The following is a 20,112-nucleotide window of genomic DNA, read 5'->3' as shown; positions in this document are numbered from 1 at the left end:
GAAAGAGACACAGAGAGGGAGATCAGTATGTTGAAAGTTTCCCCACGTTGCTGCTCTGATGCAAGTTATCAAGCTTGAAGTTTGCGAGCCACTTTGAGTTACGTTTGAAGAAGAAGAAAATGCTAATAGGTTTAATTAGTAATGATAAAATAAATAAATAATAGATGTTTAGATGTTTTACCCGAACAGGAGCATCCAAATTCCCCTCTAAATCTTGCTTTAGGTAAAACTCTGTGGCTGAATTCAAGTGCTGCTTTTGTTTTGGGACACATCTTCTAAAAGCGGTTTATGTTTGAGAACCATCTTACTTATCCTTCTAGGGACAACGTCCCCTTGTGATCAGGTTCCTGTTTGCTGTTTTTCTTTTTTCTTTTCACAGTAAATGTTAATCTCAGCTGGAAATTGCAGCGGATCCTTGACAAAGCTTTCTTTCTTTCTTTCTTTCTTTCTTTCTTTCTTTCTTTCTTTCTTTCTTTCTTTCTTTCTTTCTGGTCTGGAATTGGTTTAACGACACCATTAGTCATGCCATTACAACGAAGTGGGAGGGGGACCTTGCTGGAGTTGAAAGTGAGAGCCGGTTTCCCTTTCATCTATACCTTACTGACAGCGGCAGGAAAGAGAATGCGGAATTTGCAAATCACTAGGTGGAGGAGAAGGCTCTATAACAGCAGGCTATCCTTCCTTCCTCCTCTCTCCTACCCCGTGGAGTGATACCTTTTCACCAGAGTGCTGCAGCTATTGCCAACCTGGTGCCCTCCAGATGTTGTGGACTACAGCTCCCATCAGCCGACCCATTGGTTGCCAGGGAGCTTGGCTGGAGCGTTCTCCTCTGAGCCACTTTCTGTTGTGAAAAAAACAAAGGGCCCAAATGGCTGAGGCCTAGCCTTTTGCTGTGCTTCACCTCCTGCCCACTGATAGGAGCCTGACTTTTCCTGGCCATGTTTAAACTTCTCCTGGGCAGTTAATCACCTCCCTACTCACCAGTTTTGCTCCTCTCTGTGTCCCTGACTGTTCCTTTCCCCTTCCCACACCTTGCATGTTTCTTGCCAAGCCTGCTACTTGCTCCCCACCCCCCTCCGCCCCTGTGTGAACTGCCTTAACTCATTTCTCCATCCTATGTTTTTGTCCTGCTCCTGGGTTCAAAGCCTTTCCCTGACCAGCTCACTGCAAGAGGCCCAACCCACCGGAATTCCAGATCCCACCGCCCTCTTGCTCAGAGGTCCTCACTCTGCAGGATGGCTGTTGCAAAAGATGAGGTCCAGCATTTGGCAGCTTGCATAGAATGAAGGGGGCCATAGCTCACTGGTAGAGCACCTGTATTGCATGCAGAAGGTCCCTGGTTCCATCCCCAAGACTCCAGCCTGGGAAAGACTCCAGCCTGAATCTCTGGAGAGCTCTTGCTGGTCAATGTGGACACTACTGAGCTTGATGGATCTCTGGCTAGACTCAGTATAATGCAGCTTCCTATTTAATTCAGGGTTGTTGTTTTTTAATAGAACTGTAAGGATTAGCATCTTAATTTATTTTTAGGGGGAAGGGCTTTAACTCAGTGGTAGAGCATCTCCTTTGCATGCAGGAGGTCCCTGATTCAATCTTCAATGACTGGGAGAGACTCTCTCTCTCTCTCTCTCTCTCTCTCTCTCTCTCTCTCTCTCTCTCTCTCTCTCTCTGAAACCCAGAGGGCCACCACTGGCCAGCCTAGACAGTCCTGTACTGACACCTTTCCATGCCTAATGGAGCCCTGCCTCCCACTTACACCTTTCCTTTTCATCCCAGGGCTGAACCCACCGTGCAACTGCATGAAGGACGGGCAAACCAATAAGACGTCGGCCACTGGGATAATCATTGGGATCCACATTGGAGTCACCTGCATCATCTTCTGTGTCCTCTTCCTCATGTTTGGGTACCGGGGAAGGTATGGCTCTCTCTCCACTCATTGCGTTTGGAGTGGGTGGACTGCTTTCATATTCCAGAGCAGCAGGACAAGCATTCTTTAGGCCAACCTCCTCCAGTCTAGAGATTGTTGGACTACAACTCCCATCAGCCCTAGCCAGCATGTCTGGTGGTCAGGGATGATGGGAGTTGTGGTCCAAAACATCTGCAGGGCACTTGATGGGAGATGGATGCCTAAGGCATAGAATATACTGCCTTGGGAGTCTCACAATGTTTCTAATGAAATTCCCAGGTCCCCACATACTATAAACCACCTGGGGCGGTTTGCATGTTTGGGTTGCCCCACTAAGCTTTGCAGTGAGGGAGTTTGGAAGGAGAACTCGGAACCTGAGGTCGGGGTGGAGGCAGAGAGATAAAACATAGGTCTGCAACACCCATCATCACTTTTTTGTTATTACTAATATTTTATGAAAAGAATTTCAGTTATAGAAAAGAAAAAAGAGGGAGAAGAAAAGTGCAAAAAATACAGTAAGAAAGATATAATATGATACAGTAACTACAATCAGTTACATTTCCATACATTATTATTTAGAGTAATATTATTGTTCTAATACATAAATGGTTATTAATAACCTCCTATATTCTGTATAGACACCTTCCAAATGTCAATATATTTATCTAAACAAAGTCTACATCTATAAGCATCCCATTCATATGAAGTCCATAGCACTCTGCTAGAACCATGTTGTGTGTAGGGAGAGGACGAAACTCAGATTTGGAAAGTCTGTAGCTCAGGGCTAGAGGACATCTCTTACTTGTTTATGATCTCCCTGGGCTTTCCAAGCAGGGCTGGGAAATTCTTTTGCCTGAAACCCCAAAGACTCTACCTGAAGGCACAATGAATTGATGCTGGGAGTTGTTGCATGTGAAACAGACTCTCTACCTTTCTCGTGGACGTCTAGTGTGGTGACGTCCTGTTCATATGATGGTGCATTGCTAGAGAGGGCTTTATTGTTCTTCGTCTTTCGCTTATTTCCACAGGCTGCTGGTGTGCAAAGATGTCCAGGAGCAGCTGTCAACCCCACAGGTCCCAAGAAGCCAGAGGAATGCTGCAGGCCTGACCTCGAACGGATCTGCTCAGAGGGACAGGGACAACCCAGATGCAAACGGGAAGCAGCTGGATTTGAATGAACTGGAAAGGCTCTTTCCAGCCTCGCCTCCCCCGCCTGATCAACACAACAAGGAGATTGTGGTAAGGAAGGGACACTGGGGGCTTTTGTTTGTTTGCCACACTTTCAGACAGCAGTGGTGAACCTCGGGGCTAGGGAGGAAATGCGGCCCTGCACACCTTTTAGCCTGGCCCTTGGAACCCTCTCCAGGCTCCACACCCCGCCAGCCCTGCTTTGCACCCTCCTTGAATGTCTTGGTCTGGCTGAGATGTGTCCTTGACCTCTTTTTTGCCTGGAGGATAGAGGGAGGCGTGTGAGCATGTGTAGAAAAGCTAGGCTGCTGTACCAAGGTAAAATTGGCACTCTGTGCTCCGCCCACTTTTACCTCTGGCCCCGCCCATCACTGGCATGTGACACTCTGGGATTTTAGTCGGGGGCACTTCCTGTAGAGGCCAGGGATGGAATGTGGGGCCTTCTGCATGCAGAACAGGTGCCCTACCACTGAGCCACAGCCGTTCATAATCTCCGTTAGTTTCATAGCAAGCTACAGTCCAGCTCAGTATTGCCTACACTGACTGGCAGCAGCTTTCCAGACTTCCAGCCAAGTGACTCTCCCAGTCCTACCAGGAGATGCTGGGGATTAAACCTGAGACCTTCCGCATGTAAAACATGTACAGTGGTACCTCGGGTTACATACGCTTCAGGTTACAGACTCCGCTAACCCAGAAATAGTACCACAGGTTAAGAACTTTGCTTCAGGATAAGAACAGAAATTGTGCTCCGGCGGCGCGGCAGCAGCAGGAGGCCCCATTAGCTAAAGTGGTACCTCAGGTTAAGAACAGTTTCAGGTTAAGAACAGACCTCTGGAACGAATTAAGTACTTAACCTGAGGTACCGCTGTATTCTATCACAAAGCCATGCCCCTTGATGATTTCCATTTGTTCTGGGATAGGCAACTCCTGCTATTATTATTATTATTATTATTATTATTATTATTATTATTATTATTATTATTAAATTTTAAGAGGACAGTCAGTCTTCTTCTTGGGCATTCAAATAGCCATTTTTTCACTCTCCTTCCCCAGCTGGACCATATTCCTCCTACCTCACATGACGAAACCCAGACATCCATGCTTCCGCCGGATGACTTCAGCATCATCGAAGAGGAGAGCGACACCCTCTTCCAGCCCCCGCACTCGGGGGCCCCCGGCAGGCCCCTCCTCAACGCCAGCCAAGATGAGCCAGCTTTGAACCAAGCTCCAACCAATGAAGGATAATTGCCAAGACTTTGAAGACTCTTAATGGGACCTCGCCAGCCACCAACTCCCCCCCCCCCAACCCTATCCCTGGCGATGTCTTTAAACCGACTCATCAATCTCAGGTCAATTTTAAGATTTCTGCGATATGTTTCTTAATTTTTTTATTACATATATATATAAATATATATATATCTCTATATCGGTAGGCAGCCTTGCGGAAGCTCCATGAAGTTTTTTCTTCCTGACTTGTCTCAGGCCTCCTAGTACATTCCTTTCCAGCTGTTCGCTCTACAGCTACTGCGTTTGTGGCTTCTCAAGGCGCCTTCCTTGGCCAACTCCATAAGACACCGAGATGGGAACCTCTTATTGTCTTGGTTCACCAACGTTCAGTCCCTCGTTGGCAGCTTTAGGATGACTCTTCTCCCACAGATCTGCCATTGTGAAATGTGTTGAGAAAACAGATTGGAATGGGGCCCTCCTCTCTAACCTAGCTCCGGGAGAGAGGAGGGGGGGAACGTTCAGGTGCTAAGTTGGTTGGCCAAACTTCTCGGTGCATTTGACGACATTTTTTGTCGGATGTGTTTCAAGTCTCTCTGTCTCTAATTCTCAGGATGTTTTGTTGCCGACGAACTATTTTAAAGGCAAAGCGAGTGTGTCAAAAAGAAAAAGAAAAAGGAGAAAATAAAAAAACCCAGGCCTACAAGAAGGTCTACTGAAAAAAAAAGAAAGAAAATGAAAATACTTGGACTAACATCTCGAGTAAATCCAGAACCTACCTCAACCGGAATTGAATGTCTTTTGGGAAGAAGCAAAGTATCTTGTGTCTTCCTTTTGTTTTCAGAACAGAGTAGAGTAGCACTTGGTCAGTACAAGCTGTGGTACTACCTCAGAAGTTCATACTCCATGTCTACCATGTTGGTTGTTGGTTACCTTTTTATTATTTTTTATTTTAAAGTATTCCTTTATTGTCACCATCGTTCCAATGTAAAGCACTTCCAAAACCTTGAAAGCAATGTTCTACCTCAAGAAGCTTTTTTGTAGAAGAACCATGTTGTTGTGTCGTCAGACCACCTCGCCCTCCTTCGCCTCTCTTCCTTCGCTCGGCCCCGAGACTCCAAAAGAGGAATGACGATGAGCAGGCATGGATTCGTCCCCAGTAGTGGTTGTCGATGACATCCCCCCCCCCTTAGTGTTATAAACTTGACTTTTAGGCAAGTTGCTAGTTAACTTGTGTAGAGGTTTACTGTGTCAAGAGTTGTTTTTATATCATGTTTGTTTGGTTGTTGTTTTTTTAAAAGGAACTTTAAAGATTGTTAGCGTTGTAGCAAAAAAAAGGCAGGGCCACCGGTCACCTAAAGATGAAACTTTTGCCCATAAGCGACTACTTAACTACTGGTCACAGGTTACTACTGAAGAGCTGCTCTCTTTCCAGTTTTATCACTCAGAGCTGGTTCACCACATCTGTGCATACTTGATGACCAGAACATCAAGTGAGGATTGAAAACATCCCGTGATGATTGCATGTGCAAATGATTTCATCACAGAGAGGACAGTCCTATCACTTTCTACATAAGGCTGTTCAGTGGAATCCACATTCTCAATGTCCAGTTCTTGCCTTATGCAGAGTACGGCCAGTGATCCATCTAGCCCAGTATTTCTCAACTGACTGGCAGTGGTCAGTCCAGACAGAGGTCACTCCCAGACCTACCGGGGGATGCCAGGGATTAAACCTGGAACCTTCTGCATGCAAAGCAGATGCTCCACCACTGAGCCATGACCCTTTTCCTTTGTCTTGGAGCAACTCCTCAGGGACTCAGGTGGAGAAGAGTCTTTCTCCTGGTACCAGAGATCCTTCATGGTGGGAGATTGGACGTGGGGCTGGACGTGGGGCTTCCTGCATGCGTAATAAGGGCTCTGCAACTAAACAAAGGGCCTGTAAAATATAGGAATAGAAGGAGCTACCTTATACCAAGTCAGACCATTGGTCCGTCTTGCTCAGCTTGGTCAACACTGACTGGCAGCAGTTCTCTGGGGTTTGACACAGGTGTTTTCCAACCCTACCTGGAAAGGCCTGGGATTGAACCTGGGACCTTCTGCATGCAAAGCAAGTGCTCTGCCACTGAGCTATGGCCCTCCCCATACATGCTTGGGATGAGCTGTAGTTTCTCCCTTCTGTAAGCCATCAAGCCAAGCCCACTCTGTCCTGTCTGGCAGCATCTCCTGGAGATTGCAGGCAGAGAGGAGCCCTCCGGTTTGAGATATTTTTAACTGCAGATGCTAGAATTTGAGCAGGAGACTATATACATGCAAAGCTTTAGCACTGAGCATTTCTCACCCAAAATGTGGAATGCCGCACAGGTGCGTGTGTGTGTCAATTTTTTTGGGAGGGTGGGGGACAGAATTGAGGTGGTTCCAATCTGCTTGGTCACTGTAAGAACAGGATGCTGGACTAGATGGGTCGTTGGCCTGATGCAGCAGGCTTGTTCTTCGTTCCAGTTTTAGCACACATGCTGTCAAAAGTGTGTGTCCATGTGAACCAGACCTGTTTGCTAAAAGGTGGACATCTTCTGCCAAGCCTCAAAGCACTTGATGCTGCTGGCTGAGCTTCTCAGCAGCCAGCTTCTCTCCTTGTGGAGATGTCTTCTCCGAATCTGGCGGTTGCTCTTTAGGTCACCGGTGGTGGCACAGCTGGTTATAGACCTCATATCTGAAGCCTTAGAATGTAGCGTGTTTTCTCTCTAGGCTGGTGACCTACCTCAGTACAAGTAGTCGAAGCAGCCATAAGGTTATGGAAGAAAGGATGAGGAGCCCCTCTGATGTGACCGTTGTCAGGAGGAGAAAGGAAGGGGAAAGATCTCCCCCTCCCCTAAGTCCATTGAGATGGGCGGAAGGACTCTGAAATGCCTGTGGGGCTCCTTTGGGCTGTGGGAGCTCCCTGCATCTCTCTTCCATGGAAGGAGCAAACGATGTGTGCAGGAACCCTGTGGACTGCCTCCTTATCCTCCAGAGAAGCCACTTCCATTTTCATGTTTCGTTTCATTTTTTAAAAATAATTCCAATAGCTATTTTTATATATGGCGATGAAAAGAAGAATCGAAAAAAAGGTTCTTTTGAAAATAATAATGATTTGTTTGAAAGAGAAGAAGAAGAAATCAAAGAGGGCCGTGTGGTGATGAGGGGGAGGAAACCAGCTAACGGTAACAATGGGTATTTAAGGTCTTTTAAAATAAGCTGATTAAAACAAAACAAAAACCCCAAAATTCTCCATTAGGAGTACCAGCACTAGGGGATCAGCTGGCAACTCCCTCACTGCCCCCTACTTCCCATCCATCAACTGTTTTGCTTATGTACATTAAAAAGTGTAAATATCACCGGACGAGGACAGCAGAAGCGTCAACTGTCCGTGAATAAGTCTGTTGCTTTTGTGAGCGGTTTATTCAGAACTGGGCAACAGGAGAGGAGGGCAAACCACTGCAGCGGTGGCAGGGTGCAGTAAGAGAGAGAGAGACTAGTGAGTGGAGAAAAGGGTGTCACTCCTCTTTCAAAAACAGGCTGGCCTGTCTAGCCTCAAGCAAGCATTTCACCCTCACAAAAAATAGAGATTGGTGGGTGTCGTTGTCAGAGAATATCTGCAGGGCACTGTTGTTGGCTATCCCTGATCCACCCAATAAATACATATCTACCACCAACTCTGGTTCTTTCCCAGGGATCCAAGGATCATAGGAAGCTTCCTTCTCCCGAGTCGGACGCTTGGTCCATCTAGCTCACTATAGTCTACACTGACTGTCAAGCAGCTGTCCAGGCTTTCAGAAAGAGGACATTCCCGGCCTGGAGAGGCTGCTGGGGACTGAATTTGGGCCCTTCTGAATGCAAGGCAGATGCTCTCCTGCTGTGTGAAATCCCTTGTCTAAATGAGCTCTGGGAATTCCTCAGAAATTCTCATCGTAGAAGCCCTGTTCAGGGATTATTCCTGAATAGGGAATGTAAGCACAGGTAGGGGAGATTAAAGGCATGCATGGCAGAACTGCCACCAGCATGCCTGTGTGGAATGACCTCTATGTGCTCCACACCGGCCTCCCCCAATATTCCGTAACTCAAGTTTGCATTACCTATTATGGCACAGCACCTGCAGTGTGGTACAGCATAGTGACCAGATAGGAAGCCTCTGGGTCTCCAGGCAGTGCAGGACTCCAACTCCCAAGAGTTCCAGCCAGCATAACCAATGGTGAGTGGCAATGGGAGTTCGAGTCCAATAGCATCTGGGGGACAACAGTTTCCTCATCCTTGGACCAAAGTTGCAGAGAACCAAGTTCTAATATTCCTCCGCCCACAAAGCTCACTGTGTGACCCTGGTCCAGCCCAACATCTCTCAGACTAACCTGGCTCTGTGCAAAAATAAAAAAGTGGACTGAACTCCCTGGAGGAAAGTGGGGATATAAGTTTAAAAAATGGTAGTCAATATGGTACCCTCCAGATGTTGTATGACTACAACTCCCATCATCCCTAGCCATTGGCCTCGTTTGTTGGGGCTGATGGGAAATGTAGGCTGACAGCATCTGGAGGGCACCATGTTGACTACCCATAGTTTAAAATAATTATCCCAGTTCCCTTTTGCAGAACAGATTCCCTAGGTCAAGAGAACACTCATTAAGCCTGTTTAAGACCATCATACATATACCCATGCCCCTTTAAAAAACTTTGATCCCCTTCACAACCCTTCAGAAGCAGTTTCTAGTGTTGCCTCTTTGATGGAAGCAACTGCCGTTCAAAATAGACGCTCTCCCCCCTCTTCTCCTGCTCTCTGAAGGCCCAGTTCCTACAGCCAGAAGAGGGGATAAGTGAATCCAATACATTCTAGACTCAATGCAGCCAGTATTTGGTGTTCCTCCATCTTGTCACCAGCACACTGTCGAACATGGCTTAGTTCACACTGTATAGCTAAGAAACACAAAGAAAATGAACATTTATTTTGATTGTACATCACTTGATGACATCTGTGTCAGGGCGACCTCATCCAATGATTTATTTGTTTTTTTTAAACACGATCTCTCTTTGTAAGCGATGTGAAGTCTCAGATTTAAATAAAGGATCATTGCCAAAGCAAAATACGTACTTTTTAGACTAGTTTTGGCTCCAAATCCCCAGGGCTGTATGAACCTGCTATTAATTTAATATCATGTTATTGTGATATTGTAAACAAATATTTGTCACTGCTTCCTTTGATTAAAAGGGAAAACGTTGTGCCATTTGATTAGTGCTATTATAGTAGCTTATCAGGTAGAAATTTCTTTCTTTCTTTCTTTCTTTCTTTCTTTCTTTCTTTCTTTCTTTCTTTCAAAATGTGATGACTTAATCCAATGTGGACTTCCCATTGGTATGAAACAACGGATTCCTCATGGATGTGAACCCCTAAATAGTTTTAACATTATTATTATTATTATTATTATTATTATTATTATTATTATTATTACTACTACTACTACTACTACTACTACACTGTGTTTTGTTTTTAGATGGTTGGATTTTATTTGGAAGAAAACACGATGCCAATGTGCAAGTCCGATTTTATGCCCTAATGAAGTCCCCCTGTGGATCCATTATTACAAATAGAGCCGTTCTAACCTTGGTCTGGGGACATGGGTGGCGCTGTGGGTTAAACCACAGAGCCTAGGACTTGTCGATCAGAAGGTCGCGGTTCGAATCCCCGTGACGGGGTGAGCTCCCATTGCTCGGTCCCTGCTCCTGCCAACCTAGCCGTTTGAAAACACGTCAAAGTGCAAGTAGATCAATAGGTACCACGCCGGCAGAAAGGTAAATGGTGTTTCCGTGCGCTGCTCTGGTTCACCAGAAGTGGCTTAGTCATGCTGGCCACATGACCCGGAAGCTGTTCGCCGGCTCCCTCAACCAATAAAGCAAGATGAGTGCCGCAACCCCAGTGTCGGTCACGACTGGACCTAATGGTCAGGGGTCCCTTTACCTTTACCTTTAACCTTGGTCTGCCTTCAGGTAGCTTCCCCCTCCCCACCTGACTCTTTACTTACAAGTACTCTGCCTGCTGTTGGCTCTGGCTCCCCCTACGGTTGGTCTCCACACCTTTCACCCAATAAGCACCACTGTCCCTGTTCATGCAGATGTGGGGCCCTGATCTATGGCAAGCCTGTTCATTTGGCCGCACTTCCCTAGCTGCGGCGAGAGGAAACTGCAGAGAGAAACTCAAGATAGTGTGTCACATGTTCATGCAAAGCCCCCAGTTCAAATCTCACCTTGGCCGCACATTTCTATGGCCTTACGCAAGCCAATGAGATGGATAACATTGTCCCACTTTATAGGGGTATTGCAAGGAGTCTTGGGACAATGTGTGTGTGAAGTGCATTTGAACACTTGAAATGCCCTATATGAATGCTCTTGTTACTATAATCACTCATAATTCTCTAGAGCACTTTTGCAGTCGTTTTCTGTAAGGCCTTCGAATGACTCTTGAGTATTAGCATTCGAATTCACAGGAGACAGTTGGCTACCTTAGGGAGAAAAAGCAGGAGGGGAATACACTTTGGCCACAACCCACAAGCAATCCATTATACACAACCCCCTTTTGAAAAGAATGGGAGATTTGTGCTCTTGCAAACCTCTCACTTGCTTCAAAGGGGCAGATTATGGGCACTGGCTCCAATCCATCTGAAATTCTGCCATGACCAAGCCTCATGAAAACAACAAGTTAACCACGAGTGACTTTTACTTAGACTGGGGCCTACGGTCCTTAGTTCAACGGGGCGTAATTTGTCAACGGACGTTGCAATGTGGTTGTTTCATAATACCCAGGTTGAAAGTCTTTTCTTTGCCATCTTTTTTGCTTTCTTTCCTGAAAAGTGCTGGAATGTATTCTGAAAACTGCCCTGGAAGATTTGAAATAGTCTGTAAAGATGTGTATCTTAAGACAGCAATAATAAGAGTCATAAGGAACAACAACAAAGAGATCAAGATGTCATTCTCTATGTAGGCCTGGTGTGTGTGTGTGTGTGTGTGTGTGTGTGTGTGTGTGTGTGCGCGCGCACGCTGATTTTTAAGTCAATGGGTTTCCATAAATCTGGTGTGCAGACAGCCACCCGAAGCACTTCTCAAGTGCAGTTTTTCAGTTTGTTCTGTGACACGTTTATTGTGTCCACCCCTGTTTCTGAGAGCTCAATGTAGTTGCAATTCAGTATGGCACTCACAGGGTTTGGGGTTTATTTTTAAGGGCTTTTAAAGGGGCAGACATCCATAATGTGCTGCATTTGCTGGTGGTATTTTCCCCCTTCTTTTGGCGCACCCTTCATTCTATTGTTGTATTCAGTGTCTAGGATGATTTCAAAAAGCAAACATGTTTACAAGTCTCCTTCAATTTCATTGTTGATTTTTCCTTCTCCCTGGTGCGAATGTTCCAGTGTTTGTGGGGCTGCCGGAATAGCCTTCCTCTTTTTTATAATTTTTTTATTGGTTTTTCACAATTTTTATAAACACAAACATAACACAATACAAAACAAACAAACACATAAACAAACATGTATAATTTCAAATCCTTTTTTCTTAAACCTTACTTCACCGACTTCCCCATACCTCCCCTTTCTGCATCCCAGTTCCAAAATTTGTTTCAACAAATCCTACCCCTTGGTTTTATCGAATTTTCTCTTATTCTTTTCTTTTACTTAACCTTTTACAGCTGTAATCTCCTTTTGTCTAAAACTTCAACATTTTAACATTCATTAATTTTACAATGTTTCTTAAGGTAACTTTTAAATTTATTCCAGTCTTCATCCGCCGTCTCTCTCCCCTGGTCACGGATTCTGCCGGTCAATTCAGCGAGTCCCATGTAGTCCATCACCTTCATCTGCCATTCTTCCAGAGTGGGTAGATCTTGTGTCTTCCAATACTTTGCAATAAGTATTCTTGCTGCTGTTGTAGTGTACATAAAAAAAGTTCTGTCTTTCTTTGACACCAATTGGCCGACAATGCCCAAGAGAAAGGCCTCTGGTTTCTTAGGGAAAGTACATTTAAGTACCTTTTTCATTTCATTATATATCATTTCCCAGAAAGCCTTAATCCTTGGGCATGTCCACCAAAGGTATAGCCTTCCTCATCTGTGTCCTCTTAATAGCATTGCTTACACTGACTGGCAGAAGCTCTGCATGGTTTCAGGAATGGAGTTCCTGGAGGTGCCAGGGACTGAACTCTACAGCCCTTCCATAGAGCCAGCAACAAAAATTTTCCTTAAAATGCACTTGGAGGAAGATCCATCCCACATCACCAATGGAAAAACCTTCAGCCCTGCCTCATCTTCCCAGGTGTGGAGGAAAACGTGATCTGATGTTAAGAAGCACACCAGCTGTTTCCCTGAATTGCTTTGAAGAGGAGGGGCTTGAAGTATTTTGAGATTTGGAGTGAAAGGATCTGGGAGGCTTAAAAGAATTGCACACACAGGACTTTAGTTGGTGGTCACAACCAGCATCTCTTTGGCCAGGCATAGGCAAACTCGGCCCTCCAGATGTTTTTGGACTACAGTTTCCATCATCCCTGACCACTGGTCCTGTTAGCTAGGGATCATGGAAGTTGTAATCCCAAAACTTCTGGAGGGCCGAGTTTGCCTATGCCTGTCTTTGGCAATGTATCCACCTGCTGTGGGTGAGGAACACACAGGGGTTTCCCCCATTTGGCGGGGGGGGGGGCAGTGTTACTGTTTTAATAAGTGGGGAGGTATAATGTTAGGGAACAAAACTGGTTTTATTTTTTATGAAATATTCTCTTAAGATCAGAGTATTTCAGCTCAGAGACCCCACAGTTTGAAGGGCTTACTGATTTATTGCAGAATCCTACACATTCCTACTTAGAGGTCCCACTCAGGCCAGTGGGGCTTACTCCCAGGGAAGTGGTATAGGACTAGCCTTAGACTGGGTATGGACAGCAAAGGCATCTGGGTTGTTGCTAAAACATGTGGCTGCTGGGATAGCTCAGTTGGTAGAGCACACAACTCTTAATCTCAGGGCTGTGGGTTCGAGCCCCACATTGGGCAAAAGATTCCCCACATTGCAGGGAATTGGTTGAGATGACCCCTCATGACCCCTTCCAATGCTACAAATCTATGATTCTAGGCTTTTTTGCAAAACATCTCTGAATGGGCACAAAGCCGAGGGATCTCTAGCAGCAACGGAAAGATTAAAATCAGGCCCAAAGGTGTGTGGATGTATGAGAGTGAGGGGGTGGGTGGGGTAGACTCACTCCCATTGCCTATATATTTCACTCAACTCTTTGATAAGGATACAAGAAGACCCCAGCTGTACCAAAGCCACCCACCACTGTGCAGCCCCTTTATTAGGACCAACCAAAATTTCAGAAAATAGTGAGCGCACTTTCCAGTCCTCCCGGGTCCTTCATCAAGCTAGATGTTACACAAAGAAGTAACAAAAATAAGGATAATGTTACAGCCAGAAAACCAGCATTTAGGCTCAGTCCAAGATGGAGATTGCAAATTGAGTTAGTCTCTATTAGGTCCTGAGGGCATCAGGTTGCACCTAGAATTCCAAAATACATTTGTCTGGCCATCAACAAGCAAGCCAAGTAAAAAGCCAAGCCAAGCACAGGAAGCATTGGTTGTAGATCTACATCAGCCTACAATACCTACATCAATCTGGTGCCAGCTGGGGCTGATGAAAGTCCAAAACATCTGGAGGGTACCAGGCTGGGGAAGAATGATCTAGACGAGCATTTCCCAAACTTGGGTCTCCAGCTGTTCTTGGATTACAACGACCATCATCCCTAGCTAGCAGGACCAGGTCAGGGATGATGGGACTTGTAGTCCGAAAACAGCTGGAGACCCGAGTTTGGGAAGCCCCGGTCTAGACAATCCACATGACTGTGGCTTGCATTTGCAACATGGAAACCTGGCCACAGGGAAACAATGGTCTGGTAGGAGCTGTCCTGTTTGCTTATCAGACTTTGACATTCTCTCTCTCTCTCTTAGGGAGCTTGTCTGGCACCTTCCCCCAAAAGCCTGGACCGTCTTACCATGCATGTTAATGTTGATATCATAAAGGCAAATAAAATACTTTCTGTTTCGGCCCTCTTCAGGAATAACTGTGACTTGCAAAGCACTTCTCTGCCCTTTCTAATCTCTATTTCTTGCTCTTTGAAATCCCACTGAATTTACGATTGTTAGCGCTGTATTTAAAAAGAAAGGGGAGGAATAAAATCTAGATTTTTTGAAAAATTTTTGGTAGGGTGTTTTGTTTAGCCTGTGGTTACTTATACAGACAGACAAACACAAATTAGAATAAACTAGATCTGGTTCTTTACTTGGTGTATGGCTTCCTTATTTTGCTGCTTGCTCAAAATAACATCCTTGCTAGTGGAAAATAAACCCCATGTCCACATATTCTGTTTTCATATTGGGTAGACAAAGCAGCTGCAAGTAGCCTGATCTAGTAACACTCTACCGCCTTGAGGCCCCCAAAGCCCCACTGTCTTAAATGGCTCTGCCTTATTCCCCTTGCTGCTCTTGATAGAAAACACCTCTACTGTGAAGTCTCAAAATTTTTACAGCTAGGCTACAGGTGTTCAGTTATGCTTGCCTTACACGCAGTGCAAAAACAGCAACAGATAATCTTAGTGTCAGGGGTTTAGGTGCAGAGGCACGGGCAAGGGAGGAAACAGAGAGCGAAGGGGAGGAGACAGAGGAAAGGATGAGTGATGACGACGACCCGAGATCTCCCAGTCTTTCCAGTGAATCAGAGGATTCACAGAAAGGAGCACCAGTGGCCAGGGCAAGGGGGGAGTCTAGGGAGGCACCCCAGGAAGATAGAGCCAGAGGAGACTCAGGGGGGAGCAGCTGGAAATCGGGACCAGCGTCACCGCCAGGAAGCAGGGAAGAGGAAAGGAGCCAGGGGGGAAGCGCTGGCAGCTCACCACAGGAGGGAGGGCAGGAGTCAGGAGTGGCCACACCTCCATCAGGGAGCGAAGAAACGGTTAAGAGGAAAGTGGAAGGTTGGGCGCGCGCGCCAAGTTCAAATGCAGAGGAAGGCGGCGCAGTGAGCAGCCCCGAAAGGGAACCAGGTCCTAAAGCCCGGCGCAAGGAGGCAGAAGGGTCCGGGTCAGCGTCAGAAGAATCCCGGAAGGAAGAAGCCCCGGGGGGTAGAGGGACCCAGAGGAGGACAGTCAGGAGGAAAAGGTGGAGCAAGGCTAGGATATTAAGTTGGTGCGCACGGGGCGGAGACTCAGACGGAGCCTCGCCGATCTAGCTAGTAGACGTAGAGTTGCAGACAGCAGCGTGAGAATGGAAACTGTAATTCAATAAAGACTTTTACTTAATGACCGCTGGCTAGCGTGATCCTCTGTGAGCTAGGATCTGGAAGCAGCTCTGACAGTAGGCTCCGTCTCTACATTGTGGGCATCTGCAGCCTCGAGGAGGGGAGAGAAACAGGCGCCCACTAGCGAGCTCACGAACGGCAGGAGACATGACGGCTGAGCAGCAGATAGAGGACCTCAGAAAAGCAGTGGCACAACTGAACGCCGAGGTTCTTGCATCCAGGAAGAGAGAGGACGAGGCAGCTGCCGCCTGCAGGGATCTCCAGGTCAGGTTAGACGTACTGGCAAAGCAAACACCCCGGCAGGAGGGAATTGGGTTGGCGAGACGGACAGGCGGGCTGCTCTCTCACTTCGATGGGAACCTGCAACAGTATCCCAACTTTAGAGCCGACGTACTGTGCGCACTGCAACTGTTACATAAAGACTTTAGAGATGAACAGGAGAGAGTGGGGTTCATCATGTCCCATCTGCATGGGGAGGCGAAAGCATGGTTGCGCAATTTATGGAGAGATAACGATCCGGCGCTCCAGAATGCGGATGCCTTTATTAAAGCGATGGATGGGTGTTTCTTATCAAGTATTGACATTGATCTTGCACGGAAGGAGGTGCATGGGCTGAGACAAGGGAGGGCCAGCGTCAGACAGTATCATGCCCGCTTTTTCGCCTTGGTCAGCGCCCTGGAATGGGACAGAGATTCGGCTCCTGTAAGAGACCTCTTTTGGGAGGGACTGCACAACTCGATTAAAGATGAGATAGCGAGGGGGGAGAGACCCCGAACCACCCAGGAGGTCGTTCAGAGGGCACGGACAGTGGGGGTGAGGCTGGAAGGACGTCCGTGGAGCAAGGACGAAGGACGTGGAGGGCGCGAACCAGCCGGGGGCCCCTCCTTTCCCAGAGAAGCAGCGCGGGCGCAATCCACGCCTCCGCCAGGAGGAGGAGCCGAACCTATGGAGGTTGGAGGTGCAAGGGCTCAGTCAGCAACCAGAGCCCTAGCACCGGCAGCAGTGAAGGCGAAGCCTCCTAGAGGGACCAGGAAGTGTTACGTCTGTGAGCTGCCAGGGCATATGGCGAAAGAGTGTCCCCAGAGGCCCCACAAGCTTACTGCAGCCTCAGCAATGGTGACTGCAGCAACGCAGCAGGGAGGACCACAGCAGGGAAACGACGATGTCTGGCTGGAGGAAGAGGCACTGGGGCCCAGCCAGACGTGTTAGTGACGCAGTCCCCAGAAATTTTACAGCCAGTGAACCCCCTCCCGCCCAAACCAGTAGTGAGGCTCACAGCATCTCTCCAGCTGCCCAATGGAATCACCATGGACGTGCCAATCACCATCGACTCCGGCAGCAACGCGGACTTTATAGGGCAGGAATTTGTCGACAGGCACGCTGTGCAGTTGCTGCCGGCCACACTGCCCCTGCAGGTTGTCACGGTGGATGGCAGGGAGCTGCTAGGGGGGCAAGTGGTGAAGCAGACGCCACCAATGGTGATGCGACTTGGGAATCACAGGGAAGTCATCAGCTTCAACGTCACTCAACTGTCTGACACGCCCATTGTATTGGGCATGAGTTGGCTGGACAAGCACAGCCCAACGATGGCTTGGTTCCAGAGGCAGCTGGTCTTCGGCTCTTCCTTTTGTGCTGAACACTGCATCGTACCCAGGCAGGAAGGAGACGAAGAGGAGTCACAGCTGCTGCTAGGCACGCTGCAAGCGATTCCCCACAAGTACGCAGAATTTCTGGAAGTTTTCTGCGAGAAGGAGGCGGACAGGCTACCCCCTCACAGACCATATGACTGCAAAATTGACCTGCTGCCGGGGGCGGCGCTGCCTAAAGGGAAGCTGTATTCCATGTCTGAGGACGAACTGCAGGAACTCAAAGACTTCATCGATCATAATTTGGAGCGCGGTTTCATCCGGGAGTCTAAGGCAGCGGGGGGCAGTCCTGTATTCTTTGTTAAGAAGCGAGACACGCCCCAAAAAAGACTCGTAGTGGATTACAGGATTTTGAACAGTGTGACCAAGCCGTCGGACTTCCCCATGCCCCGCATCGACGACCTCCTGGCGAAGGTACGGAAGGGAAAAGTGTTCACCAAGTTGGACCTGCGGGGGGCGTACAACCTCATTCGCATGCGGGAGGGTGATGAGTGGAAGACAGCCATGTTCACGCCACTGGGTACCTACGAATACAGAGTTATGCCTTTTGGACTGCAAAATGGCGCTCACGTTTTTCAAGCATTTATGCATCACGTGTTGGCGGGACTTCTCTACAAGACGTGCGTCTGTTTCTTGGATGACATCCTGATCTTTTCGGAGTCGCAGCAAGAACATGACAAGCACGTCAAGGAAGTGCTGGGCAGGCTAAAGCAACACAGGCTCTACGCCAAGCTGGAGAAGTGCCAATTTGACGTGCCGGAGGTGGATTTTCTGGGCTACAAGCTGTCTGACAAGGGGCTCGCCATGGACAGCGCCAAGGTTCGAGCAGTGTTGGATTGGAAGAGCCCACGCAACCGGAAGGAGGTCCAACGGTTTGTCGGCTTTGCGAACTTCTATCGCAAGTTTATCAAGGGCTTCGCGATGCAGACGGCGGCCATCACTGACACCCTTAGCTCCAAGAAGAAGAAGTTCATCTGGACAGAGCAGGCGGAGCAGTCCTTTCAGGCCCTCAAGCGTCTCTTCGCGTCGGAAGAGCAGTTGCTTCATGTCAACCCCAGCATGCCGATGAGGGTGGAGACAGACGCTTCGGACAGAGCAGTGGGGGCGGTCCTGCTGCAGAAGGACCCGCAGGGCGTGTGGCGGCCGGGAGCGTTTTACTCCAGGAAGCTCAGCAAGTCCGAGCAGAACTACACCATATGGGACAGGGAGTTGCTGGCCATTCATGCAGCGTTCAAGGCGTGGAGGCACTTTCTGATCGGCGCCAAGCACACGGTGCAGGTTTGCACGGACCACAAGAATCTGGAACACTGACGCACGGCACAGTTCCTGAACCAGAGGCAGATACGTTGGGCTGAGTTCTTTGCGGACTTCGACTTCCGCATTGAGTATGTCCCGGGGGACACCAACATCATGGCAGACGCTCTCTCCCGCAAGCCACAGTATCTGGAGGACGCAACGCCAGCGGCCGCCATGCACATCTTTGCACCGACAGTGTGGGCGTGCGCCGCGGCGACCGTGGACCTAGAGGCGGTGCGGCGAGCGTTGCAGGGGGACTCCTTCGCACAAGCAAAGATGGCAGAGGTGCAAAGGGGCAAGGCAGCGGCCGACGGTTTCCAGCTACGAGATGGATTGCTCATCCGTAAAGGGGCCATCTACGTGCCGGGTGACGAACTTCGAGCCAAGGTGCTACAGCAGCTGCACGACGCACCCACGGCCGGGCACTTTGGCAAGGAGAAGACGGTGGAATTAGTAGCCAGGGATTTCTGGTGGCCTGGAATGAGAGGGGAGGTCGCAGACTACGTGGCGAGGTGTGACACCTGCCAGAGGGCAAAGCCGGTGCACAAACCGCCAGCTGGACTGTTGGAGCCGCTGCAAACTCCGGTCGAACCTTGGGAAAGGGTGGCTCTGGACTTTGTCACGGATCTGCCCAGCTCAAGGGGCAAGACGGCAGTGTTGGTGGTTGTGGACCTGTTCTCCAAGATGGCGCATTTCATTCCGTGTGCTAAGGTGGCCACGGCAGAGCAAACCGCCAAACTGTTCATAGACCACGTGTTCAAGGTTCACGGTCTGCCACGGTCTATTCTGTCCGACCGCGGGCGGCAGTTCATCTCGAACTTCTGGCAGAAGCTGATGGGCTTCCTAAACGTCAAGATCAATCTGGCGTCGGCGAGACACCCGCAGACCAACGGGCAAGCGGAGCGAGCCAATGCCATCATGCAGCAGTACCTGAGATGTTATGCAAACCAACAGCCTGCGACGTGGGTGGATTACCTGCCGCTTGCAGAGTTTGCCTACAACAACACGAAGCACGTATCCACGGGCGTCACGCCGTTCTTCGCCAACAACGGGCGGCACCCTAGAACCTTCCCGGGACTGGAATGCAGGGGAGAAGGGGAGCCGCAGTCAGCAGATGCGTTCGCGTCGGAACTGCAGGAAGTCCACGATCAGCTGCGGCGCCACCTGGAGCTGGCTAAACACGCATACAAGGTACAAGCGGACAAACACAGAAGGGTTGGCGAAGAGCTCCACGTGGGAGACTGGGTCTGGTTAGCAGCCCACGCAGTGCCGGCCAGGTCGTTGGCCAAGAAGAAACTAGGGCATAAACAACTGGGGCCATACCAAGTCGAAGAGCAGGTCAACCCGGTGGCTTTCAGGCTGGCGCTTCCGGAGGGTTCCAGAATGCATCCGGTGTTCCACAGATCGGTGCTCACTCCCTACAAGGCACCGCACAGGTTCCAGGAACCCGGAACGGCGCCGAGTCCGCTCAGAGAAGGAACGGGGCACGCGGGAGTGGCACAGGAGGAGCGCATCA

The 20,112-nt window shown here is 48.6% G+C and overlaps 1 protein-coding gene across 1 annotated transcript in view; it reads left to right on the top strand.

Annotated features, from left to right (window-relative positions):
- Positions 1 to 4,995, top strand: part of IGDCC3 (immunoglobulin superfamily DCC subclass member 3) — a 112,637-nt gene extending 107,642 nt beyond the window's left edge. Inside the window, exons 12-14 of the mRNA XM_081171117.1 lie at positions 1,777 to 1,915; positions 2,935 to 3,145; positions 4,148 to 4,995. Coding sequence (XP_081027243.1) covers positions 1,777 to 1,915; positions 2,935 to 3,145; positions 4,148 to 4,339 — 542 coding nt within the window. The 3' untranslated portion in view covers positions 4,340 to 4,995. The remainder of the gene's footprint in view (positions 1 to 1,776; positions 1,916 to 2,934; positions 3,146 to 4,147) is intronic.
- The last annotated feature ends 15,117 nt before the right edge of the window (positions 4,996 to 20,112 follow it).

Source organism: Podarcis bocagei (assembly GCF_964188305.1).
Source record: "Podarcis bocagei genome assembly, chromosome: 14".
Classification (NCBI taxonomy): Eukaryota; Metazoa; Chordata; class Lepidosauria; order Squamata; family Lacertidae; genus Podarcis; species Podarcis bocagei.
The sequence above is the reverse complement of the archived record's forward strand: the minus strand, read 5'-3'. Positions and strand labels throughout refer to the sequence as shown.